Consider the following 27,930-nt stretch of genomic DNA (forward strand, 5'->3'; position numbering starts at 1 on the left):
AGACTGGGGAAAAAAAAGAAGAGAAGAAATGATTCCTGAGGAAAGAAAAAGGCAAAATCTCTCGGAGAGACACCAGCGTGAGTTCACTACAACTCTAGGTCATTAATCCCTTGGGGACGGCAACATCCATCCACGGTGCGGGACTAAAGCTTTGATGGCAACGCTGACAAAATTGCTGCCCCTTCCTGTTGCTGCTTCTGACTCCAGAGAATGAGAACTGGGCCAAATGTGCCCAAGACAGGCAGAGACAGTGAGACAGAACCAGCCAGTTAGCTGGAAAAGAGGCAAAAAGCAAGTCCTCAAGTGTCTCCTTTCCATCATTTCCCCTGGTCTTGTTGGACCAGTCCGCTTTGAAGTAGGGAACTCTGTTAGCAACCCCAAGCAAAAGAGTGAAGCTACTCAGTCGAAGATCTTTTTCCTCCCTCCCTTCAGCCATGCAGAACACAGAGAGATGCGGCTGTCACTTGACACATAGGAACAGTTTCCCATGGGATTCCTCAGTTTGGACCCTTTCTGAAATTTGCTGCGCTTGCCTTGGTGGTTTGGGGTCGTGCTGCGAAGCAAAGGCAGAAGGCCGATTCCAGGCAGAGAAAGCAAGGGTTTGCCCCGTGCCGGTCCGTGCCGTGCCCGGGCAGCGCCCCGGGAGCCGCCCCGCCCGCGCTGTGCCCGCAGCCCCGGCTTTGTGCCGCTCGTTCCCGCGCGGGGCCGAGCGCAGCGCCCCCCTCAGGCCGCGCGCCGCCGCTGCAGCTGCGGCCGTTGCGCTGCGGCCGTTGCGGCGCCAGTGGGCGACAGGCGCGATGGCCGAGCTGCCGCTGCCCGCCGGGCTCGATGCCAGCACCTTCCCCGCCAAGCTGTGGCGCCTGGCGAACAGCCCCCGCGTCCGCTCCGTGCGCTGGGACACCCAGGGCCGGGGGCTGCTCATCGACCGCGCCCTCTTTGAGCAGGAGCTGCTCAGCCCGCCCGGCGTCCAGGGGCCGGCCCCGCGCACCTTCAGAGCCACGCAGTTCCGCAGCATCGTGCGGCAGCTGAACCGCTACGGCTTCTACAAGGTGCCGGGCCGGGCTGGCGCGGCTGTGCCGGGCGATGCCGGGGCCTGGCTCCACTACAGCAACCCCTGGTTTCGCCGCGACCGCCCCCACCTCCTGCTGCGCATCAGGCGCCGGAGCACGGCCAGCAAGCACCGCCTGGCGCCCGGGCCGGAGCGGCGCAGGCGCTCGCCCTGCGGCTCCCAGCAGCGCCCCCGGCAGCGGCCGCGGCCGGCGGGGCCGGAGGGGCGCGGGCGGTTCCAGGCGCTGCCTCGGGAGCGGCCGCCGCTGCCGGCAGGGCGGCCGCCCAGCGGCTTCTTGCCCCTGCACAGGGAGCGGACGCTGCCGGACGGGCGGGAGCTGCGCAGCCGGCGGCCCAGCCGCTTCCAGCAGCCCCCCAGAGAGCGGCCGCTCCTGGCCCGGCGCCCGCCCTGTGGCTTCCACCTCCTCCACAGGGACCGGCCGCAGCCGGCCCGGCGGGACGGGCCCAGCCGCTTCCAGGAGCTGTACGGGGAGCGGCCGCTGCCTGCCGAGCGGGAGGTGCCCAGGATCCCGCCCTGCGAGCTCCTCGGGCTCTACGGGGAGCCGCTGCTGCCGGTCAGGCGGGAGGGGCTGAGCCGCCTCCAGGAGCTGTACGGGCTGCAGCCGCCGCCGGCCGGGCTGCCGCCCTGGGCTTTCCAGCAGCCCCACACGGAGCGGCCGCCTCCGGCCGCGCGGGAGCTGCTCAGGATCCCGCCGGGCAGCTTCCAGCAGCTCCAAACGGAGCAGCAGTCCCCAGCCCGCAAGCCATCAGGTAGGAAAAGTGTTCTACTGCCCTTGCTTTTCCCAAAGGTCATGAAAAGTGACCGTTTGAAGTATTTCCCCACAACGCTCTGTCATTCTCGGATAGAAATTGTCAAACCTACAAGGGAGGGGGACCTGGAAAACCAAAAGAGTCTCTGTCTGGTTTTCCTGTGTGCTTCCTGTGATGTTTGCTGCAAGGCGGCAATCGAGCTCTGTGTCCCAAAGCCACATTCTGGAGCCTGACCAATGTGTTTGGATTCCTGCAGGCACACCGGGCAGTTCAGCCTCCAGTGCTCCACCTGGCAGCGCTGCTTGTGCAGCATCGACGGCCTCCAGCGGGTCACAAAATGCACCTGGGCAAGAGGAATTGCCTTCAGTGGATCTGGGCCTTCAGGTCGAGCAAATGATTCGGGAGATCAGGAGATCCATGGCTGAAAGGTCTCCCTTTGCTCAGGTAACTCCATTGGGTGGGTATGAAGGGGCTGGGCGGAGAGCTTTTGAACGTTGCTGCAAAGGTTTCTTTAGTTGAATTGATTTCATGATTATTTAGTGATGGAATTCTTGTTGTTCAAGCAAGACTTCTGAAAGAAGAGGAATGAGAAAGTTTCCCCCCTTAGTGAGGATGAGAGGCGTGAGCCTGTGGTGGCCAGGTTTGGGTGCTCCTTTTGCTGGGAAGAATCCCTGGTGCAGGGGCCTTTGTGGTGATGCTCTGTAGGTTCTAAGAGGCTCTGTGTGATGGGAAAGAAGAGAAGAGTGTGGGGAGAATTGCCACTGAAGGCAAAGTGTCCCCTGCAGGGAGGGGCATGCGAGAGGTGCCTCTGTTAGAGCAGCAGACGTGGGCTCTGCCTGTTTTGGGTGGGAAGGCCAAGGCAAAGCAAGGGCTGGGCTGCAGCTGCTGCTGCTGCTGCTGTGTGAGCTGTGCCGAGCCGAGCGTGCAGGCGCTGCCAGAGCCGTGCTTGGGGATGGGCTGGAGCTGCAGCTTTCTTGTCTTCTCAGTAGCCTGGTGCCTCCATTCCAGTTTCTATCTGGCAAATCCTCAGCTGGGCAAACTTGCCAGTCTTGCTCTCCGTGTTCCAGAGCTCAGGCACCTTCCTCTTGGGCATCTCTGTGGGAAGAGATGTGTGCTCCCATGCAGTCCCTGCAAAGCTGCAGCTGGATGTGACTGTTCTGCTGTTCTGCTCAGGGCTGTGGAGGGAGGGGCACATCCTTGTGCCAGGAGCTGGCGGGACTCCTTCCTTAGTGCCCACTGCATGTGTTCAGTGTCAACTTTGTCAGCTTTGGCAGCTTTTGGACTGTGTTTGAGAAGTCAGTCTTCTCCACTGTTGAAGGCCTTTGGGGCCCAGACTTCTTTGTTAGGAACAAGGGATGAAAGTGTGTGAGCAGTGGAGCTTTTAGGGGGCAGAAGTGTTGTTTTTGAGGCCCCATGACTTGTGTGATTGGTGAGCAGGACAATGATGATGCTGGACATGAAAGGGTTAAGGACTCCTTGAAGCCCAGGGGCTGCTTCTGTGTGGAAGAGCAGTTCAGTCAGGGACCATGAGTCCTTGTGTTTGCCAGATTCCCTCTTTGACTTAGGAATCCCCTTCCTCTTAACCCTTGCCTCTTCCCAGCCTTGCCTGGAGTGTTCAGTTCCTGTGTTGGCACTGGCCTTTTTGCGTATTATTATACAACTTTGCCAAAGAATTTCTCTGTTTTGTTTAATATGCAGACCCACTGCCTGCTGCAGATATATTAGCCAGGAAGGGCAGAGTCAAGGTGGAGTGTGGGATTTTTTGGGATCCCCAATATCTCATTGCCAAGTGTGATGAAGTTCTGTCTTCTGTAAACTCAGACACAGCAGTTTTCAAGAGCATTTTCTTCTTCAAGAGAAGAAAATGTGGCAGGCTCTGATCTACTGTGTCCCTGCAGAAAACAGTAAGTGATCTTTGGGTTTCTTTCTTTCTGGTTTTCTTTTCAGGTCAATCTTAGTGTTGCCCCTGAGTCTTCAGGAGGGGAGGCTGGGAACAGGGCTGCAGCAGAGGGAGCTTCACCTGGCACCGAGAGCTGCAGGAACAGTTCCCCAGAGCCCGAGGAGCCTGGTAAGGAGAGAGCCCACACTGCTTTAGGGAGCTCTGAGGCGGCTGCTCTGAGCCTGCCTCTGGCAGGAAGGGAGATGAGAAGAGTTGAGTTCCTGTCTGCAGGGTTGGTGCTCCCTGGTGCCTTTCGTTCAATTCCTGCCCTGGCACAGCCTCCCCGAGCCCTGCCCTCCACGCTTCTCCAGAGGCACTGACACCGAGTGCTGTGCTGTGGCCAGAGAGCCGTGAATAACCCTGACCCTGTGGGAGTTGTGTCACCAACCCGGGTGTCCCAATTTTGAGCTGAAGTCCGTGGATGAGTTTGCTGCAGGGTGACAGTGCTCTGGAGGCAGCACTGAGTGACTCTTGAAGCAAGAGAGCAAAACCCCAGCAAAAAGTCAATGTAGAAGTCTGAGCTTTTTGTCTCAGCACATTAAATCAATGTAGGACCAATCTGCTGGTAGCCCTAGTGAGCCACGTTAAAAATACAAGCAGCAGAAGCTCAGAGGCCAAACAAATCATAAACCACAGGGATTTATGATTTGGAAAGGAAAAACTTAACTTACCCCAAATTAGCGAGAACTAACAGGAGAGAGAGAGCACCTTGGATCTGCATTCTTGAGCAAGGCTGGTGCAGCCTGCAGGCCTCATGGGGAGCTCTTTCCCTCCCAGCTCTTCCTGCCAGAGCTGATGGTCGAGTTGAAGCCGCTGTTGCTCACTGCAGAGGGCAGTTTGTAGGTCCCAGGTAATGGAGCTGGTTCATAACCCAGCTCACAGCACCCTTCAGCTTCAGCCGTTTCAGTGAGGACTGAGGTGTCTCTGTCAGCACAGAGGAGGAACAAGGCTGGGCTTCTGTGTGGGAAGAAGCTGGGACTGTCTGAGCTTCAGGCTCTCGTTGGTGCCATTTGCACTGCGGGTGCTGAGACTCTATCGGGATACTTCAAACCTTTGGAGGTTTTGCAAACTTGGAATGCTCCCTGTTCTCTAAAGAGCAGCCTTCAAACTCCCAAGTGAGAGTCTGCCTTTCAGGTCACCTTTTACAGTCTTTGATAGAAAGGCAGTTACTTCCAAAAGGAGAGATGCCTGAAGGCCTATATTGACTCAGTGTTCCTTTTGCTTCCCAGATTCCATCTGATCTACCTCTCCAGGAGGGCTGCCTTGCGTGGGAGGAAGGGACCGAGGGAGAGCCTGTGACCATCGGGCATGTGGAATCCCTCTGTTTGTAGCTAGATTTATAGATGTTTATAGTTATGTTTATATATCCATATAGTTATTTATAGTATTTATATACTCTACTTATTAGTTACATATAGTATTTATAGATTTATACAGTTGTGTTTATAGGTGCATGTATTTATAGATCTGTGTAAATTTATATAGTTATACATATGATATAATTATATTTATACATAGGCAGTTACAGTTATAGATTTGCAGTTATAGTTATATATGTGTAGAGAAAAATTTATATATATATAAGTTGTATTTATAAATGTACATAGTTATATAGTTAGAGATATTTGGGTGTTTAGATACATAGATTGATGTTTATATAGGCCTAGGCTGGATTCTAAGCTCCTTCTGCCCTCAGCCACCTTTTTAATCTCTTGCTTTTCCCCCTGTGCCCCCTCTGTCCCCTCCTCCTGTGCTGGCTCCGAGCTGGCGGCCGGGCCGGGCGGAGCAGCAGCTGCAGCCCCGGTGTCCCTGGAGCGGTGGGAGCTGCCGGTGGCCGCAGGCCCTGCGCCCTGAGGAGCTGCTGGAGGACGGTGAGACAGAGGGGGCTGAGGACGCTGAGGAGGCAGTGACACTGAAGGGACGGTGACCTTGAGGTGCTGGTGGGACTGGGGGGTTTGGGGGAGCAGAGGGCGAAGCGGCACTGAGGTAACAGGGAAGTGGCACAAGCTGAGGGGGTTGGCAGGTCTAAGGGGACAGGATGGATCTGAGGGGACTGAGGGGCGTGAGAGGACTGTGGGGGTCTGAAGAAACTGAAGGCGGCTGTGCGTTTTCCAAGGGCATGGCAGGGCTGAGGGCATGGAGGGGGCCAGCAGGGTGCACGGAGGGGTCTGGGACTGCAGCTCTGCCAGGCCTTGGAACCAATTCCAGAGCCTCCACTTTTGCCACAGCTGCCCTGAAGACCTTGAGAAGAGCGGAAGAGTGACGAGAACCAGCAGGGAGAAGCGGAAGGCCACAGCGAGAGCAGCGAATACGGACCTGCTGCTGCCGCCCGAGACCCTGGGTGAGGCCCCAGGGCCGCTGAGGCAGGGTGGGCGTGAGGCTGGCGTGGGCTTTGGCCGCGGGCACTGGCCGGCTGGGCAGGAGCGGGCCCTGCCCGTGCTGGGGCCGCTCAGCGCGGCTGCCCCGGCCGGCACAGGGGCTGTCCTTGGGCAAGGCAGCTGTGCCGGCAGGGCCCGGCAGCGGTGCCGGCTGTGCCGCGCTGCCGGGGGCTGCGGGACGGTCCGGCCGGGGCTGCGCTCGCCGCAGCCTGGCCCGCTGGGCCTGCTTTTTCTTTCTAACCCTCCTGGGGAGGCTCTGAGATTTCTCTTCCCCGATGGAAGCGCAGGTGCTGCCAAGGGAAACGTCCCGATCCTGACTCGGTGTTCCCTTTGCTTGCCAGGTGTCCCATCTGCTGTCCCCGTCCAGGAGAGCTGCTCTGCACGGGAGGAAGAGACCGAGGGAGAGGCTTTGATGATGGGGCGGCTGGAATCCCTCTTCTTGTATCTCTGTTTAAAGATGTATGGACTTGCTCATAAGATAGTGACCATTACATGGATATTTATATGTAGGTTGCTATTTGTATAGGCATATTTGTATATGTATGTTGTTATATTTATGGGTGTATGGTATGTATATATATACATATATGTTTGTAATTATATATATGTGTATATATCTATCTAAGTATATATGTATGTCGTTATATCTGTGTTAAGTTCTGTTTCCTATGTATACTGTTTTCTAGGTATCTATTTCTATTGATGTAGTTATAGGTATATGGCTACTTAAATAGGTATAGTAGTATTTGGTTAGGTATATATGTCTATTTTTATATTTTTCTATGTATATTGATCTATTTCTAGGTGTAACTATATTTACGTATGTGTTGAGATGTACAGCTATATATTTGTATTGATTTAGTTGTATGGATATGTAGATTGGTAGGGTTGCCTATAGATAGGTTTGTTGTATGTATCTATTTATAGATATAGTATGTAATATCTAATATTTAATCTATATTTCTATCTGTATATTGTGGTGGTTATAAATGTCTTTTTTCTATTTCAATATGTGTTTATTGAGTTATTAAATATTGAATTTTCTATTTAAATATGTGTTTATTGAATTATTAAATATGCTGTTTATTGAGTTATTGGCATAGGGCTAATTAGAGAGGGATATTGATATTTTTCTACTGATATATGGGCTGTACGCTTGTAGTAGTATGCAATAAATTAAGTTGTTAACCTTCAATTGATCTTTGTGTATAGTGAGTTGCTGTAGAGGTTGGCAATAAATTAATTCTTGTTAACGGAAGTTGGTATTTGTATATTTTTACCTTGCATTGTTGTAGAAATCTAATAAAGAACTTTTTTTAACTTGAAGTTAGATCTGTAGAGTTCTATATTGTCAGCGCAGGTGTAGCAATCTGCAATAAATGACATTTGTCAGCTGAGATGAGTGTTCTGCCATTTGTGCTCTCCAAAGCAATGGGCAGATGTCGACGTGAGGACGCTGGAGGCTTTTGGCCGTGAAAATCCCCAGCCGTGCCCAGCAGATCCCCCAGCTGCAGCCAGGCTGGGCAAGGGAACGGCACCTTTGGCATGGCAGCAGAGCCACACGTTGGCTACAGACTCGCTGCAGAGGCCTGCTGAGAAAACGGGACTCCCCTGAGCGTAGAACTGCAGCCAGGAGCCACCCGGCGAGCAGAAATCGTGCACAATGAGCACAAGAAAGAAAATGTGGCCAAACAGATGGGATGATACTGTGGGAGCCTGATTAGGTGCCCTAAATCACCGCTGTCTAGGCAACAAGAAAGTGTATCAAATTCCTTCCATGAAAGATAGGATTGCACTTTCCCCTTCATTTACCTTGCTGTGCAAGTGGAAGATGTCCTCGTTACTGAGAATTTTTGCCCTTCAGCACCTCCCTCACTCACATTAATTAAAAGATTACGTCCTACAACGGGTCACCATAAATGAAAACAGCCCTGGCCTCGTGACAGTGTTTGCAAAGTCTTCCCTCCTCCTGCCCCTTCCTGTCCAAACTCTACCTGAGGTGAGTGAGAGCTCCAGGAATTCAGGAGGGTGCAGTACCACCACAGGTGGGAAGGTTTTGCAAAGCTTCCAAAGTATCAGGAAACTCTGGCTTCTTCCCCTGGAGTATTTTTCTGCTCATGAAGGATCTGGGAGGACGCTGTGCCTCCAGCTCACTCAAGTAAAGTTTGTTTTCTTCATGGCTTGAGTAGAGGAAAAAGAAAATTGTAATTTTTAAAGTGAAATTGGGGGTTTGGTGCAGCTGAGTTTGCTTCACGATTTGCTGTGGAAAGTAGAGTAAAAGCTTTGAATTCCCAACAGGAGCTGACTACCGGCCCCCACAGAGACTTGAATGAGGCCCAGGTGTGCTTGCTGCACACTGCTGGTCCAAGGGAAAAGTTGGGAAAAAATCCCCTTTTATTGCAGATGGAGCCTCTGTGTACTGTTGTCTGAAGGGCTGTCTGTGGTAAAACATGGTAATCCAGCCAGCAACTGTGGATATGGGAGCTCTAACAGCAAGCTGCTTCTCCAGAGCGAGGGACAGGGCCAGCCCCAAAGGCTGAAAGGTGTTCTGGGGACTGGCGGAGGTACTGGAAGGCCAGGCTGTCCTTGTGCAGGGATGGCCTTCAAAGGGGCCTTCACACCTTGTGCTGCTGGCAAAGGGCAGCTGGTGGCCTTCCACAGAACGCTGCTTTTGTCCAGGTCTTGGAAATGTTCCAGCCAGCATCAAGTCCTGCTGCTCACACCAGCCCCTTTCCAAGCAGGAGCAACTTTGTGTAGGCAGCCTGACAGCGTAGTGGCAGGAGAAGAAAATACGCAGCGGAGTGTTATCAGCTCTCTGTCAGAAGCTGCATCCACAGTCCCTTATCTCTTCCAGTTGTCTCAGACGTGGAGGAAGCAGCGGTAAATCACTGATCCTGGAAAGGAAAGCGGAAGGAGCAAAGGCAGTAGCTGCTCCCTGGGGTCTTGGGAGCAGTGAGAGCCATCCAAACTAGGACCATTGCTGGGTTGTGGAGATGAGAGTGACCAAGCCGGCAATCCTCTGCATGCGACTGCAGCCATCTGTGAATAGGAGCATGGAAATCTGACCTTGTAAAACAGAAAAGGTGTCCTTGGGTATTTGCCCAAGCTTGGATGTGGTCTGAGCCACCTGGGCTAGTGGAATGTGTCCCTGCCCATGGCAGAGGGGCGGGATCTAGAGTGTCTTTAAGGTCCCTTCCAACTGAAGCCCTTCTCTGTGAATTATAAACCCATCATGACAAAGAGAACACAACAAATCTGCGTTCCCTGCTACGTTATTGGAGCTTGCTGTAGTCACTTGTGTCACCCGGAGACTGCTTTGTATTTGGAGAGATTGTCATGGTCCTGCAGTATCTAGGTGTGACTTTCCCCGGTTCCGAGCGACAACAGATGCCAGAACAGGCTATTTGCAAGCACAGAATTGGTTAAGCTGCCTGTGAACCTGATGGCAGAAGTGTGTTGGTGTTATTGCAGTGTTTACCCTGGACAGGTGATAGTTGGTTTTCGTTCTGAACGTGCAATGTTCATGCACAATGCTTATGTATGCATAAATACTGGCTTTAAGTCCAAATTCCCTCTTCACACAAGGACGTGCAATCCATCAGAAATATTTAACAAGGAGCCATATTAGCTTTGGGCTTGATGGTATGGCTTGTTCAAAGTGTGTGACGAGTAATGGTAGCCCTAAGAAATACCGCTCTTGTTAATTTGGGTTTATCCTTCATCAACCCTCTTGCACAGAAATCACGTACTTACAGCAGAGACTAAATGCAATTCCTTAATACAGACGAGAATTGTGCAATCCAGGCAGATTAAAGGGGGAGTGTTCTGTTGCTGTGAAAAGACAATCTAGATAACCTGTTTGCTGTACGTCCTGGAGAAGGCTTTGCAGTTAAGAATGAAAAGGAAAAACCCGTTTCTCTTTCTTAAGACGTGTCTCGAAAGAGCTTTTTGTATTACCAGAAGCAGCTACACTGATATTGACCTGCACAATTATAAACGCACAACAACCGCTTACATAACTTAACCTGGCCATGATTTTTAGCTGCAATTCCAAAATCTCAGAAAATATGTTTCTATACTGTAAACAATGAAGGAGAGCGGAAATACCAACATTTCTCATTAGCCTTTTGGCTTGGAAAGACCATTTAATTTATGCTCCCTTAGCTGTCAGCCTAAACTCGGCTGTGCAAACCTTAGGTTTGTGTTGGGCCTTATGTACTTCTTTAGCATCAGCTTAGGTGCAAACCTGGTATAAAACCCTCCAGGCATCACACTGATTTAGAGTGACAGAACTTCACTCTTCCAGCACGGAATTTCCTTTCCTTTACTTGCTCCTGCAAGTCATCGCCACAGTGGAAGTGGAATCAGTGCCTCGCTCTCTGGATGTGGTAGGATTTTACACCTGTCCTGACAGACAACAGGGACGCAAATTTGTTTTCAGCATACCATTACATCTAAATCTTTGGTTTGAGAGCAAAAGGAAAATGTTCATCTAAGAAGTAATTTTTGCCTGGATTTTTTGACATGAGGACAACCTGGGGTCTGCTGGCAAGAGCAACACTGTCCCTGTGGGTATGAACCTCCCTGAAGGATGAAGAGACTGTTGCCACAGAGGTCACATCTGCAGGATGAAAACCCACCGTGCCATTAATTTGATACAAACTAAGCCCAAGTGGCCCAGCTCTTCATCCTCAGCGCGGACTTGCCATTGCAGAGATGTTATTAGCAGACTCAGCTCTTGTTTACAAGTGGTGTTAAATTGTCAGACAAATCAGCCAGCCCTCCCTCTCTTGTCCTTCTTGGCCTCCGGCTGCCCAGCTGCTGCTGAGAAAGGGAGAGGCAGAGTCCTTCCAGGTAAACAGAGATTTCCAATGGGTACAGACTTTCTCCTTTCTTTTGTTTTCCAGTGACAATAGAGGGGTTTGTCTTCAATCTCTGTGTCAGCAGAGAAGTTGTGCTTGCTCATCATGCCTAGGATCTGAACAACTGTGATTTTTAAATTTTTAAAAAACCCAGAGTGACGTGACCTTCTTCAGGAATCTGGAGAGAAGAGTCAAAAGGGATTCCTGGAATGGTGTCATAAGCAGACAGTGGTATTAAACATATTTCGATAAAAAGGCATAAAAGCTCATAAAGCGTATAGAACTGATGTAAAGCTAATCAAAAAGAAGTATTTTCTTGTAGTAAACAGTGAGGATTGCAGATCACAGGAAAAGAGGTTTCTGGTGGGAGGAGCACAGGTTTTAAATGTAGGACCAGCTCTTGAGGTTTGATTTGTTTCCTCTTTCAGACTACAAAGAAGTCTTGGTGTTCCTGAGTAGAATCTGGTGCCAGAAGTTTGAGAATAGGGTGTGATGAGATCACCAGAGTATTTTACCTGTATCTAGGAAGAAGCCCTGCAGAGCTTCCCTTTGGCTTGGATTGAAAGTAGAAGTCCTGTTTTTACCAAGAATATTGGTCTCTCTGTGTTTCGGACAGAGCAAAAGAAAACAACAAACTGCCTGAAGTCTAAAGGTGAAGTGTGTCACAGAGGGCTAAGAGTTCACCAAGGCAAGAGAGCCCCATGTCATTTAAACTGTTCTTTCCCTAATAACAATAATTTCCCAGTCCGTGTTGATTTCATCAAGCACCAGCAGAGTAAGTCAGATTCTCTTTTCTTGTTCTGGCCTTTCACATATCACTAAGGAAAGGTGAGGCTGTGTTATTCTCAGCTAAATTTTAAATTCTTCAGAAATCAAAACTGAATTCAAGTCAGGTTCATAAACACTGTAACTTACAGACTTCTTAAAAGCTTGTATCCTTTTATATTTACCTGGAGATTTGAGCTCATTCCTTGACAAGAAGAAAAGGCTACGTATGGGACTAATCCTTTTTTGGATACGAAACAGTTTTCAGCAGAAAAGGGGAGAAAAAGGCCTTTGAACACATCTTTACTGACAAGAAAGGTGGCTGCTGCAGCAAATACTTATCAGGTCAAAAAGGCATGGGCTGTCATTTTCTCTTATTACGTGTGCATGAAATAGTGGTATGAAGCCTCTGTTTTCAAGACTATAAAAACACACAGTACAATGTGAATCTCTAGTTAATGTCTTTAACAGTGCAACTTATGCTGGATTCTAAGAGCTCTGTTTAATTCCTTTAATGCTCTGATTGTTCCTGTGAATGTTCAAAAGCCATTAACCATAGCACTCAGTGTTTGGCAGATATTTGGTCTTGAAGGAAAACTTTTACTAATTTTTTTCCTATCTCTTTTAAAATTCACAGTGTTTAGTTAATAGCAAGAGCTAGAAAGCAAAAGCATGTGGGAAAGGGCTACTTATTGTAGCAAACATATCTGTTGTCAGAAAATGTCCTTTAGATAAAATCAGAATTTCAGAACTCTATCCACTCCCTCTGTCCCGCTCTCCCTCTTTCCCTTTCCCTTTCCCTTTCCCTTTCCCTTTCCCTTTTCCTTCCCTTTCTCTTTCCTCTTTCTTTTCCTTTTTCCTTTCCCCTTTCCTGTTTCCCCTTCCCCCTTCCCTCTTCACTCCTATTGTCTCTTCTTTTCACACACAGAGGCTTTTATCATCTGTCCCCTTCCAAGTAATTTACCACCCCTTCATTAACTCTGCCAGATGCTGTTTGAAGGTGTTCTCTGCATTCGCTGAGAGGCTCTCACAGCACTACCAACAACAGCTGTGAAGCCAGAGCGGCAGAATTTGTCATTGCTGCCCCTGGAGTGGAAATACCAGTAGGAGCCCATGCTCTGCCTCCTCGTGCTGACAAATCCCTGGAATCCCTTCTGCTGTGCTCAGGGTCTGTGGCAGCACTACCAGAGAAGACAGAGCATGTGGCAAATCCTCAGGGACACCTTGGGCTGTGGCACTGGACAGCAGGACCCTCTCTTGGCCAATGGTCAGTTCTGCAGAGAGGTATTGCCATGCTCCTCAAAACACTCCTTTCTTTTCTGGGGAAATCCCTTCCGCTTCCGTCACTTATGACTCTGAGGGGGGCCAAAGACTCAACGCTCTTTTCCTGATAAAGCAGATGATGGGCAGTTCTTCAGCCCATGGAATAACAAATAAATTCTTTTGACCTAAGTAGCCTCCAAGCACATACTTTGCAAGGGAATTACTTCCCCACTCGTGGTGCACTCTCCCCCTTCTATTCTAACAAAATCCCAGTGCTTGATGCAAACAGCCCAGGATATTTTCATGAATAGCTCATAAAATGGCTCACAATCAGCCTCTTGAAAAAAGCAAAGTGTGTTTTCTAATACAACCAATTAGTTCGAGTTTTGAATGTTTTGCATTTGCAACTGAGGCCCTGTAAGCAATTCTAATTGTTGTCAGTAGGTGAGGTACTTATGAACAAAGAATTAAGTTTTACATGGCATTTCCTCATGGGTAATGATCATAAAAAAGAATGGATGTTCAGAGGGTGTGTTCTTGTAATGTGATATGTTCAAGGTATGACACACACATACACACGCACAGAGTACAACACTTCTCCTTTATACTTTTCTTTTATAAATACACAGTTTTAAGAATTTGTAATTTTTATTTGGCACAAAAGGCCAAAGATTCTGTAGTAAACACCTGTCTAGCCTCCTGGACCTCCAGTTTGGCCATCCAGGGCCATAGGGTGCTACTTCAAAAGCTATTTTTCAGTCAACAGTAGCACACATAGGCTCCAGGGCACCAACCTGCCCTCTTTGTGTGTCTTCCACAAAAGAGTTTCTTCCAGTTCCCAAATGTCAAAAATTACGTATTTTTGCATGCAAAATAGGATGACTTTTGCTGATATTAGTAACTTTTCAAAGGGCCAAAGCTGATTAAGATTTCTGAAGTTTTACAAAATAGAGATGTAAATGTCACAAAAAGCATAGTAAGAACGAAGGTGTAATCATCCTGAAAAAAAATCCTCTCTTTCTGAAGTATTCATAGAATCACAGCTTGATGCAGAGGCAACTGACGCCGCCTTACCCTGCCAATGAGCCATGCTGGAAATGCAGAGCACGTCAGCCCCAAATCTGGTTCTCTGGCATGTTTTTATGTGCAGTTGTCTCCAAAATCTGCAGCAGCACAAGCAAAAGCCACAGCAAAGCCCATTCTGAGGATGGCTTGCGGGATCCTCCACACCTCTTCCGACTGCACAGGAAAAGCAGGTTCTCCCACAGCAGCAGGCTGGTGACTCTCACATCCCCTCAGCCTCGTGCTGTCACTGTGCTGTACCTTCTGTGTTCTGAGCCAGGAAATGTGACACTGGTGCTACCAGGGACATGATCTCTGCTTTGGCCAGACACTGCAGTGTCTCCAGGCTCCCCTGGGCTCTGTCCAGCCCAGGCCACTGCAGCCCTGGGGCAGCTGTCTCACAAGCAGGAGAGCACGTCCTGCTTTGGTGCAGCTTCTCTTCAGCTCACAGTGCCAGGAGTTATTTTTTTGGGGGGGTGAAGCCCCGTGGCTGCACCGCTGCTGGGGCAGAGCGCAGGGACAGCACAGGGACAGAGGCCAGCCTGGGCACAGGTCACCGCAGGGTCCCTCAGCTTCATCGGGTACAGACAGTTCTGGAGACAACAAAATCCCCAGAAAAACTGCAGAACTGGGAAGCAAGAGGACAAAAAGGAGCCTGTGGGCAGACTTTGAGGAGAAAACCTGCAAAAACAAACTCAGGTGGACCCAAGGCCAGCTAGGAAGGGGTTACCACCATCAGTGTGTACCCCTTCCCGAGGCAGAGGAGGAAACCCCCACCAATACCATCACAAACCTCCCAGCAAGAGAGCCAGGACACTGATGGCTCCCTGGGAGCCCCAGGCTGTGGCTGCGAGCTGTGGGACCTGGGAAAGCGTTTGAAGGGCCAGCACAGCACAGGGAGGTGCTGAGGGTGTTTCTGTGCTCAGTTCTCACTGCTCTACCAGGGCTCTTCAGCACCAGTTCACCCCAGGGCTGTGTGACCGGCACAAGTGCTCCAGGGGTGACACCATCGCTGTGTGTTATTACAGCTCCTGCACACACTCATAAGCCAAATGCATGGCATTTTTACCAGGCAGTTCCTTTTTCTTTTTGAGAGTAAGGAATTTAAAGGGTTTAATGGTGATTTATTTGATTTAGACGTTTTGTAACGAGCATACTGAAGTAAGAGGTTGGCACTAAATTTTGAATCAATGCCATAATTATAGAATGCGTTCCCAAATGAAGTCAATGAATATCTATTATTTTCTACTCCCATTGTTTGAGCTGAAATGTGACTTGCACTCCATTTATTGCAAAATAGGAGACATTTTCCAAACCTTCTTAACATTGATTAACAATGTTTACCAATCTTTTCATTTTAACCTAATCTGCTCTTTGAGACCAAAATATATAGAAGCCTTCTGAACAAAAAAACCGTTTAATTTTCTGCATTTTAGATCACATCACATCTAAATTCCAAGTAAAACATGTCTGAGCTTCACTTCTCTCTTTCTGACTGCACCCTGCCCTATTCAAAGGCATCATGCAAACATCATTTAGTGCACCATTCTGGATGGTTTGTGGAGTTGCAGACTGGTGCGGGGAGTGCAACACATGTACACACATCAGTGCCAACTGTTCATGGCAACCTCAAACTCAAGCTTAACGTTTCCTTGTCCCAACAGTTGAGCAGCGACATAAATTCAGCTCCCATGAATCCAGAAATTGTTTAAACCAACATAAAATGTGTAATTAACAAATAGGCACCCTCATCATTGTTGTCAAGGATACCAGTATTTATGGTAAATGCCTTCCATAAGCAAGCCCTGACTCTGCTGTAATAGGAAATAATCAGAGACTGAGTTATGTTTCTGTAATTTGCCCCAGAAGCTTTTGTAATCATACCATCGACACAAGAGTACAGCTACTTTTGAGGTCCGTCTTGCTTTCAGTGCCCTCTGAGTTCTACCTAGCAGCCGAAGGAGAATGCTCTGTTACAAATGAAAACTGCTGTCTGAGAACAGCCCACTGATTGCTGGCAAACATTAAGGCTTCCATTCTTCATTGAAAAGGCAGCACTGGTGACCAGTATTCTGCTCTGTGTGTCCTCACAGCTGATCTGCTGGAAGTCTGACTGTCCAAGAGAAGCTTCCTTACTTGTCAACCAAATGTACCAATGTCCAACAGCTATCAGCAAAACTTCGTCCGAACTATGAAATATTGGGAATTCCCCAATGCTCTTTTTTGGGGAATTGACTGTAATTCTGACTGCAGCTGGGTCAGTTATACTGAATCCAGTGCAGCTGAACCGTAACAGACACCAAAAACCTGTGCAAGAGCATCTAAGTCCTAAAGCGGCCCCTGGATCCAGAGAGGAATTTCCCTGGAGTCTCAGAATGACTCACCATAGGTCAAAGGACGAGTCAAGCTGAAAGATGGGCGCTGCTGAGACGTGCCAACAGCCAGCAGTTACCAACAGGCGTAACAAAAGAGGAGGCTCTGTGTGCTTTTCCTGCACCCAGGTACTCGCTCCCATCTCTGCCCTGCATTGGATCTGCATCGGCGTGAGCACAGCTGGGCACTGAGGGAACTGAGAAACAGCCTGGGAAAGAGGATGGTGAAGGTGGCCCTCTGCTCCAAGGATACAACCACAGAGCAGCCCAGGGTGGGAGGGGCCTCAGAGGGTCCAACTTTTTGTGGGAAGGGGAGGGAGCGCCGGAGAGCTTGCCTAGAACCCTGTCCAGCTGCATCTTGGAAACCTCCAGCAAGGGGGACTCTGCCACACCCCTGGGAGGTTGTTCCAGCAAATGCTTGCTCCTACTGGTGCTTTCTCACGTTGACACAAAACCCCTCCCAGTGTTAGCTGTGCTGTTGCTCCTTGTCTTCCCCACGTGGCTCTTTGTGAGCAGAGATGCTCTGTCCCCTTTGTATCTCTGCTGAAAGTACTGGAAGAATGTGATGAACCTCGTGTTCTCCAGGGAGAACAGAGCCAGCTGCTCCAGTCTTCCCTCACGGCACAGGTTCTCCAGCCCTTTGATCACCTCTGTCCCTCCTTTGGACCCTCTCCAGTCTGTAAGAACAGCAGGGGGAGAACAGAGCCCTGCAAGGAGAACCATTGTCCAGTTTCAGTGGAAGCACAAACTTACCCTCAGTCAATGTGACCTTGGCTGTTGCTGGAACAGTTCAGGAGATGTTTGGAGGGAGCAGGAATGGAAATGGAAAAGGAATAATAAAAGTAAAAACAAAAATATCAAAAGGAAACGGAAATGGAAATTATCCCTAGTGATACTTTTCTACCGAGAATTTCTGGCAGTGGAGCACTGTTCCAGCAGGCACCAGAGAAACAGGAGCAATTATTTCTGCAATGAGAACTTTGCCTATTGTGCTAACTCTGTCCTCCACTGCTCAGGCTCCATTCAGGCTCAATGGCTCGTTTGTAAATCATCCAGTGTTCCTTCTTTCCGGAAGGGACTGATGACACAGTGTGTGGTTAGCAGTTTCCCTTGGACAAAGCAGGATATGCTTCTTCCTGACTGACCTGAGTGGGAAGGGACCTGCTCTAGAAATGCTTAATGCCAAAGGACCTCCAGCACTCTGCGTAGCTGCAAAGTTTGGACAATTGCTCACAAACTAATGACCTCTCTTCATCAGTGCTTCAACCTGAACATAATTTATGTTAGTTTTATAGGAACAATTTAAAGAGAAGAGCAGTTCTGTACTCTCAGCTTAATTGTTTTCTTACCAAAATGTCAGTGTCTTTGCCCACTTTTTAAAATAAAACACAGAAAGAAAGGGTTGTCTGTCCTCTCTACACACCGAATGTAGGTATTTCCCCTACCTGAGAAGTAAAAAATATTTACTTCTCTCTTCATAGATTTTGAGAAGTAAAATTGAAGTATTCATATGTCATAATTTGAGGGATCAACCTTGTTGGGACAAGAAAAGGATCCATGTTTGCCTGAAGGAAGAGAGCATGACCTAAATCTTTCACACATTTGCATGTCCTCAGCCATTTCACCTTTCACTGTGTTGGTCACAAGACCCCATGTCACTGTTTTGGAATGGATATTCTTGTTCAGAGCAGGGAGATAAGGCTGAATTATTGAAAAGTAATCATAAACCCAGCAATTAAAATGTACCTTCTACAAAACAATATATCCTTTCAAAAACTTTTTATTGTTATCTGAGCTAAACAGAAACAGTGCAATGAAAAGGGAAAAAAAAACCCCAACTCTAGAGTTTGCACACTATCCGGTAATTCTGTTGTGTAGTCGTTAGTAAGTTGATTACAGGAAGACCATAATTTTCACTGGCACCATTGAAACGGCACAGCACAAATTCTGTGAGACGCTTCAGAATCAGGTCATGGATGCCCTCCAGCAAGCACTGAGCTGGGTTTTGAATTCAATGATGCTGTAGATCTGATTTGTACCAGCTGAGCTTCCAGCTCATTGACTTTTGTAATCTAGTTGTGTCTGCCTCAACAGTCACAGAATCACAGGATCATTAAGGTTGGGAAAGACCTCCAAGACCATCGAGTCCAGCTTTCCAGGCCTACCATCAATTAGAGCAGTTGACACTAACATGACATGGATCCGCACTCTGCCCACCTTTTCCAGGTGTGTTCCTTGCACATGGACACATCTCCATTGAGGTGAGGTGAGCACAGAGTTCTTGATCAGCACTGACACGTGAGGCTGTGTAAACACAACCCCTGAGATCCCATGGAATTGGTGCGGCGCCGTTTCACATGCTTTGGGTCAGCCCTCCAGCCAACAAGTTCATAACACAGCGCGAGAGAAGCTGATCTTGGCTTTTGCTGGAGAATCCCCATGGAGGGGGAGTTGGGGTAAATGCCCCAGTTCAGGACATTGGTGACAGATGTGGTTTGAGGTGCAGCCACCAGTTCCTGGGCTTGCATTTCTCTGGAGGGCAGAACAAAGGGTCAGCCCTCATCCCATTTCAGTTTCAGGACACTGGGTGAGTTGCCTTCCCAGCGTCGTGTCTGATGAAAACCCGACGGTCACGTGGCATCCTTGGATCTGCTCCATGGAAGCAGCACATGGCAGAAGGCTGAGGCTCTTTCAGAGAACATTCCCAGTGCTGCTCTCAGCTCTTCCCAGAAAACGCCAGGAGAAACAAGTGCTGCTTGCAAGGTCAACAATAGCCAAGCTGTCCCCCAAACCCAGCCAGAGCCAGCTTCCTGGAGGTGAAGAGCTCCAAGTCCATGGCTATGTGCTGGCAGACAGATGAGAGAGAAACAAGCCCGGCCACTGACAGGGGAGAGAAAATGCCTGGCTTCTTACAAAAGGGCAGTGATACTGAGATGCAAGAGATAAAGGGAAATCTGGCCAATTTGTTCTTCAGATTCATGAACCATTCAGACATTCCCTTGACAGAGTCATGTTCTTTCACAGTATGAAAGGGCTGCACACTCAGCTGTGCTGTAAATAGGAGCAAAGTGCTTCTTGTCCATAAATTTGAGGTAACATAGAAATACATAAGACGGAAACCAGCACTTTTTGCGTATTTCTAGTGCCTCTGCCATCTGAACATCCAGTGTTCCCCATAGCACAGCCTACACATTTCCAGTTCCTGTAGGACATGATTTTCTGTTCATAATCACCAGAACAATGATGAGGGTGCCTATTTGTTAATTACACATTTTATGTTGGTTTAAACAATTTCTGGATTCATGGGAGCTGAATTTATGTCGCTGCTCAACTGTTGGGACAAGGAAACGTTAAGCTTGAGTTTGAGGTTGCCATGAACAGTTGGCACTGATGTGTGTACATGTGTTGCACTCCCCGCACCAGTCTGCAACTCCACAAACCATCCAGAATGGTGCACTAAATGATGTTTGCATGATGCCTTTGAATAGGGCAGGGTGCAGTCAGAAAGAGAGAAGTGAAGCTCAGACATGTTTTACTTGGAATTTAGATGTGATGTGATCTAAAATGCAGAAAATTAAATGGTTTTTTTGTTCAGAAGGCTTCTATATATTTTGGTCTCAAAGAGCAGATTAGGTTAAAATGAAAAGATTGGTAAACATTGTTAATCAATGTTAAGAAGGTTTGGAAAATGTCTCCTATTTTGCAATAAATGGAGTGCAAGTCACATTTCAGCTCAAACAAGGGGAGTAGAAAATAATAGATATTCATTGACTTCATTTGGGAACGCATTCTATAATTATGGCATTGATTCAAAATTTAGTGCCAACCTCTTACTTCAGTATGCTCGTTACAAAACGTCTAAATCAAATAAATCACCATTAAACCCTTTAAATTCCTTACTCTCAAAAAGAAAAAGGAACTGCCTGGTAAAAATGCCATGCATTTGGCTTATGAGTGTGTGCAGGAGCTGTAATAACACACAGCGATGGTGTCACCCCTGGAGCACTTGTGCCGGTCACACAGCCCTGGGGTGAACTGGTGCTGAAGAGCCCTGGTAGAGCAGTGAGAACTGAGCACAGAAACACCCTCAGCACCTCCCTGTGCTGTGCTGGCCCTTCAAACGCTTTCCCAGGTCCCACAGCTCGCAGCCACAGCCTGGGGCTCCCAGGGAGCCATCAGTGTCCTGGCTCTCTTGCTGGGAGGTTTGTGATGGTATTGGTGGGGGTTTCCTCCTCTGCCTCGGGAAGGGGTACACACTGATGGTGGTAACCCCTTCCTAGCTGGCCTTGGGTCCACCTGAGTTTGTTTTTGCAGGTTTTCTCCTCAAAGTCTGCCCACAGGCTCCTTTTTGTCCTCTTGCTTCCCAGTTCTGCAGTTTTTCTGGGGATTTTGTTGTCTCCAGAACTGTCTGTACCCGATGAAGCTGAGGGACCCTGCGGTGACCTGTGCCCAGGCTGGCCTCTGTCCCTGTGCTGTCCCTGCGCTCTGCCCCAGCAGCGGTGCAGCCACGGGGCTTCACCCCCCCAAAAAAATAACTCCTGGCACTGTGAGCTGAAGAGAAGCTGCACCAAAGCAGGACGTGCTCTCCTGCTTGTGAGACAGCTGCCCCAGGGCTGCAGTGGCCTGGGCTGGACAGAGCCCAGGGGAGCCTGGAGACACTGCAGTGTCTGGCCAAAGCAGAGATCATGTCCCTGGTAGCACCAGTGTCACATTTCCTGGCTCAGAACACAGAAGGTACAGCACAGTGACAGCACGAGGCTGAGGGGATGTGAGAGTCACCAGCCTGCTGCTGTGGGAGAACCTGCTTTTCCTGTGCAGTCGGAAGAGGTGTGGAGGATCCCGCAAGCCATCCTCAGAATGGGCTTTGCTGTGGCTTTTGCTTGTGCTGCTGCAGATTTTGGAGACAACTGCACATAAAAACATGCCAGAGAACCAGATTTGGGGCTGACGTGCTCTGCATTTCCAGCATGGCTCATTGGCAGGGTAAGGCGGCGTCAGTTGCCTCTGCATCAAGCTGTGATTCTATGAATACTTCAGAAAGAGAGGATTTTTTTTCAGGATGATTACACCTTCGTTCTTACTATGCTTTTTGTGACATTTACATCTCTATTTTGTAAAACTTCAGAAATCTTAATCAGCTTTGGCCCTTTGAAAAGTTACTAATATCAGCAAAAGTCATCCTATTTTGCATGCAAAAATACGTAATTTTTGACATTTGGGAACTGGAAGAAACTCTTTTGTGGAAGACACACAAAGAGGGCAGGTTGGTGCCCTGGAGCCTATGTGTGCTACTGTTGACTGAAAAATAGCTTTTGAAGTAGCACCCTATGGCCCTGGATGGCCAAACTGGAGGTCCAGGAGGCTAGACAGGTGTTTACTACAGAATCTTTGGCCTTTTGTGCCAAATAAAAATTACAAATTCTTAAAACTGTGTATTTATAAAAGAAAAGTATAAAGGAGAAGTGTTGTACTCTGTGCGTGTGTATGTGTGTGTCATACCTTGAACATATCACATTACAAGAACACACCCTCTGAACATCCATTCTTTTTTATGATCATTACCCATGAGGAAATGCCATGTAAAACTTAATTCTTTGTTCATAAGTACCTCACCTACTGACAACAATTAGAATTGCTTACAGGGCCTCAGTTGCAAATGCAAAACATTCAAAACTCGAACTAATTGGTTGTATTAGAAAACACACTTTGCTTTTTTCAAGAGGCTGATTGTGAGCCATTTTATGAGCTATTCATGAAAATATCCTGGGCTGTTTGCATCAAGCACTGGGATTTTGTTAGAATAGAAGGGGGAGAGTGCACCACGAGTGGGGAAGTAATTCCCTTGCAAAGTATGTGCTTGGAGGCTACTTAGGTCAAAAGAATTTATTTGTTATTCCATGGGCTGAAGAACTGCCCATCATCTGCTTTATCAGGAAAAGAGCGTTGAGTCTTTGGCCCCCCTCAGAGTCATAAGTGACGGAAGCGGAAGGGATTTCCCCAGAAAAGAAAGGAGTGTTTTGAGGAGCATGGCAATACCTCTCTGCAGAACTGACCATTGGCCAAGAGAGGGTCCTGCTGTCCAGTGCCACAGCCCAAGGTGTCCCTGAGGATTTGCCACATGCTCTGTCTTCTCTGGTAGTGCTGCCACAGACCCTGAGCACAGCAGAAGGGATTCCAGGGATTTGTCAGCACGAGGAGGCAGAGCATGGGCTCCTACTGGTATTTCCACTCCAGGGGCAGCAATGACAAATTCTGCCGCTCTGGCTTCACAGCTGTTGTTGGTAGTGCTGTGAGAGCCTCTCAGCGAATGCAGAGAACACCTTCAAACAGCATCTGGCAGAGTTAATGAAGGGGTGGTAAATTACTTGGAAGGGGACAGATGATAAAAGCCTCTGTGTGTGAAAAGAAGAGACAATAGGAGTGAAGAGGGAAGGGGGAAGGGGAAACAGGAAAGGGGAAAGGAAAAAGGAAAAGAAAGAGGAAAGAGAAAGGGAAGGAAAAGGGAAAGGGAAAGGGAAAGGGAAAGGGAAAGGGAAAGAGGGAGAGCGGGACAGAGGGAGTGGATAGAGTTCTGAAATTCTGATTTTATCTAAAGGACATTTTCTGACAACAGATATGTTTGCTACAATAAGTAGCCCTTTCCCACATGCTTTTGCTTTCTAGCTCTTGCTATTAACTAAACACTGTGAATTTTAAAAGAGATAGGAAAAAAATTAGTAAAAGTTTTCCTTCAAGACCAAATATCTGCCAAACACTGAGTGCTATGGTTAATGGCTTTTGAACATTCACAGGAACAATCAGAGCATTAAAGGAATTAAACAGAGCTCTTAGAATCCAGCATAAGTTGCACTGTTAAAGACATTAACTAGAGATTCACATTGTACTGTGTGTTTTTATAGTCTTGAAAACAGAGGCTTCATACCACTATTTCATGCACACGTAATAAGAGAAAATGACAGCCCATGCCTTTTTGTCCTGATAAGTATTTGCTGCAGCAGCCACCTTTCTTGTCAGTAAAGATGTGTTCAAAGGCCTTTTTCTCCCCTTTTCTGCTGAAAACTGTTTCGTATCCAAAAAAGGATTAGTCCCATACGTAGCCTTTTCTTCTTGTCAAGGAATGAGCTCAAATCTCCAGGTAAATATAAAAGGATACAAGCTTTTAAGAAGTCTGTAAGTTACAGTGTTTATGAACCTGACTTGAATTCAGTTTTGATTTCTGAAGAATTTAAAATTTAGCTGAGAATAACACAGCCTCACCTTTCCTTAGTGATATGTGAAAGGCCAGAACAAGAAAAGAGAATCTGACTTACTCTGCTGGTGCTTGATGAAATCAACACGGACTGGGAAATTATTGTTATTAGGGAAAGAACAGTTTAAATGACATGGGGCTCTCTTGCCTTGGTGAACTCTTAGCCCTCTGTGACACACTTCACCTTTAGACTTCAGGCAGTTTGTTGTTTTCTTTTGCTCTGTCCGAAACACAGAGAGACCAATATTCTTGGTAAAAACAAGACTTCTACTTTCAATCCAAGCCAAAGGGAAGCTCTGCAGGGCTTCTTCCTAGATACAGGTAAAATACTCTGGTGATCTCATCACACCCTATTCTCAAACTTCTGGCACCAGATTCTACTCAGGAACACCAAGACTTCTTTGTAGTCTGAAAGAGGAAACAAATCAAACCTCAAGAGCTGGTCCTACATTTAAAACCTGTGCTCCTCCCACCAGAAACCTCTTTTCCTGTGATCTGCAATCCTCACTGTTTATTACAAGAAAATACTTCTTTTTGATTAGCTTTACATCAGTTCTATACGCTTTATGAGCTTTTATGCCTTTTTATCGAAATATGTTTAATACCACTGTCTGCTTATGACACCATTCCAGGAATCCCTTTTGACTCTTCTCTCCAGATTCCTGAAGAAGGTCACGTCACTCTGGGTTTTTTAAAAATTTAAAAATCACAGTTGTTCAGATCCTAGGCATGATGAGCAAGCACAACTTCCCTGCTGACACAGAGATTGAAGACAAACCCCTCTATTGTCACTGGAAAACAAAAGAAAGGAGAAAGTCTGTACCCATTGGAAATCTCTGTTTACCTGGAAGGACTCTGCCTCTCCCTTTCTCAGCAGCAGCTGGGCAGCCGGAGGCCAAGAAGGACAAGAGAGGGAGGGCTGGCTGACTTGTCTGACAATTTAACACCACTTGTAAACAAGAGCTGAGTCTGCTAATAACATCTCTGCAATGGCAAGTCCGCGCTGAGGATGAAGAGCTGGGCCACTTGGGCTTAGTTTGCATCAAATTAATGGCACGGTGGGTTTTCATCCTGCAGATGTGACCTCTGTGGCAACAGTCTCTTCATCCTTCAGGGAGGTTCATACCCACAGGGACAGTGTTGCTCTTGCCAGCAGACCCCAGGTTGTCCTCATGTCAAAAAATCCAGGCAAAAATTACTTCTTAGATGAACATTTTCCTTTTGCTCTCAAACCAAAGATTTAGATGTAATGGTATGCTGAAAACAAATTTGCGTCCCTGTTGTCTGTCAGGACAGGTGTAAAATCCTACCACATCCAGAGAGCGAGGCACTGATTCCACTTCCACTGTGGCGATGACTTGCAGGAGCAAGTAAAGGAAAGGAAATTCCGTGCTGGAAGAGTGAAGTTCTGTCACTCTAAATCAGTGTGATGCCTGGAGGGTTTTATACCAGGTTTGCACCTAAGCTGATGCTAAAGAAGTACATAAGGCCCAACACAAACCTAAGGTTTGCACAGCCGAGTTTAGGCTGACAGCTAAGGGAGCATAAATTAAATGGTCTTTCCAAGCCAAAAGGCTAATGAGAAATGTTGGTATTTCCGCTCTCCTTCATTGTTTACAGTATAGAAACATATTTTCTGAGATTTTGGAATTGCAGCTAAAAATCATGGCCAGGTTAAGTTATGTAAGCGGTTGTTGTGCGTTTATAATTGTGCAGGTCAATATCAGTGTAGCTGCTTCTGGTAATACAAAAAGCTCTTTCGAGACACGTCTTAAGAAAGAGAAACGGGTTTTTCCTTTTCATTCTTAACTGCAAAGCCTTCTCCAGGACATACAGCAAACAGGTTATCTAGATTGTCTTTTCACAGCAACAGAACACTCCCCCTTTAATCTGCCTGGATTGCACAATTCTCGTCTGTATTAAGGAATTGCATTTAGTCTCTGCTGTAAGTACGTGATTTCTGTGCAAGAGGGTTGATGAAGGATAAACCCAAATTAACAAGAGCGGTATTTCTTAGGGCTACCATTACTCGTCACACACTTTGAACAAGCCATACCATCAAGCCCAAAGCTAATATGGCTCCTTGTTAAATATTTCTGATGGATTGCACGTCCTTGTGTGAAGAGGGAATTTGGACTTAAAGCCAGTATTTATGCATACATAAGCATTGTGCATGAACATTGCACGTTCAGAACGAAAACCAACTATCACCTGTCCAGGGTAAACACTGCAATAACACCAACACACTTCTGCCATCAGGTTCACAGGCAGCTTAACCAATTCTGTGCTTGCAAATAGCCTGTTCTGGCATCTGTTGTCGCTCGGAACCGGGGAAAGTCACACCTAGATACTGCAGGACCATGACAATCTCTCCAAATACAAAGCAGTCTCCGGGTGACACAAGTGACTACAGCAAGCTCCAATAACGTAGCAGGGAACGCAGATTTGTTGTGTTCTCTTTGTCATGATGGGTTTATAATTCACAGAGAAGGGCTTCAGTTGGAAGGGACCTTAAAGACACTCTAGATCCCGCCCCTCTGCCATGGGCAGGGACACATTCCACTAGCCCAGGTGGCTCAGACCACATCCAAGCTTGGGCAAATACCCAAGGACACCTTTTCTGTTTTACAAGGTCAGATTTCCATGCTCCTATTCACAGATGGCTGCAGTCGCATGCAGAGGATTGCCGGCTTGGTCACTCTCATCTCCACAACCCAGCAATGGTCCTAGTTTGGATGGCTCTCACTGCTCCCAAGACCCCAGGGAGCAGCTACTGCCTTTGCTCCTTCCGCTTTCCTTTCCAGGATCAGTGATTTACCGCTGCTTCCTCCACGTCTGAGACAACTGGAAGAGATAAGGGACTGTGGATGCAGCTTCTGACAGAGAGCTGATAACACTCCGCTGCGTATTTTCTTCTCCTGCCACTACGCTGTCAGGCTGCCTACACAAAGTTGCTCCTGCTTGGAAAGGGGCTGGTGTGAGCAGCAGGACTTGATGCTGGCTGGAACATTTCCAAGACCTGGACAAAAGCAGCGTTCTGTGGAAGGCCACCAGCTGCCCTTTGCCAGCAGCACAAGGTGTGAAGGCCCCTTTGAAGGCCATCCCTGCACAAGGACAGCCTGGCCTTCCAGTACCTCCGCCAGTCCCCAGAACACCTTTCAGCCTTTGGGGCTGGCCCTGTCCCTCGCTCTGGAGAAGCAGCTTGCTGTTAGAGCTCCCATATCCACAGTTGCTGGCTGGATTACCATGTTTTACCACAGACAGCCCTTCAGACAACAGTACACAGAGGCTCCATCTGCAATAAAAGGGGATTTTTTCCCAACTTTTCCCTTGGACCAGCAGTGTGCAGCAAGCACACCTGGGCCTCATTCAAGTCTCTGTGGGGGCCGGTAGTCAGCTCCTGTTGGGAATTCAAAGCTTTTACTCTACTTTCCACAGCAAATCGTGAAGCAAACTCAGCTGCACCAAACCCCCAATTTCACTTTAAAAATTACAATTTTCTTTTTCCTCTACTCAAGCCATGAAGAAAACAAACTTTACTTGAGTGAGCTGGAGGCACAGCGTCCTCCCAGATCCTTCATGAGCAGAAAAATACTCCAGGGGAAGAAGCCAGAGTTTCCTGATACTTCGGAAGCTTTGCAAAACCTTCCCACCTGTGGTGGTACTGCACCCTCTTGAATTCCTGGAGCTCTCACTCACCTCAGGTAGAGTTTGGACAGGAAGGGGCAGGAGGAGGGAAGACTTTGCAAACACTGTCACGAGGCCAGGGCTGTTTTCATTTATGGTGACCCGTTGTAGGACGTAATCTTTTAATTAATGTGAGTGAGGGAGGTGCTGAAGGGCAAAAATTCTCAGTAACGAGGACATCTTCCACTTGCACAGCAAGGTAAATGAAGGGGAAAGTGCAATCCTATCTTTCATGGAAGGAATTTGATACACTTTCTTGTTGCCTAGACAGCGGTGATTTAGGGCACCTAATCAGGCTCCCACAGTATCATCCCATCTGTTTGGCCACATTTTCTTTCTTGTGCTCATTGTGCACGATTTCTGCTCGCCGGGTGGCTCCTGGCTGCAGTTCTACGCTCAGGGGAGTCCCGTTTTCTCAGCAGGCCTCTGCAGCGAGTCTGTAGCCAACGTGTGGCTCTGCTGCCATGCCAAAGGTGCCGTTCCCTTGCCCAGCCTGGCTGCAGCTGGGGGATCTGCTGGGCACGGCTGGGGATTT

At 48.0% G+C, this 27,930-nt stretch overlaps 1 protein-coding gene across 1 annotated transcript; it reads left to right on the forward strand.

The window, feature by feature from the left end:
• The first annotated feature begins 216 nt into the window (after positions 1–216).
• On the forward strand, positions 217–5,684 carry LOC125320292. The gene is made up of 3 exons (XM_048292426.1): positions 217–1,818; positions 2,075–2,262; positions 5,598–5,684. Exons 1-3 carry the CDS (start codon positions 435–437, stop codon positions 5,682–5,684), a joined length of 1,659 nt encoding a protein of 552 aa, XP_048148383.1. The 5' UTR covers positions 217–434.
• Positions 5,685–27,930: the final 22,246 nt, after the last annotated feature.

This window comes from Corvus hawaiiensis, chromosome Z (genome assembly GCF_020740725.1).
Source record: "Corvus hawaiiensis isolate bCorHaw1 chromosome Z, bCorHaw1.pri.cur, whole genome shotgun sequence".
NCBI classification, from domain to species: domain Eukaryota; kingdom Metazoa; phylum Chordata; class Aves; order Passeriformes; family Corvidae; genus Corvus; species Corvus hawaiiensis.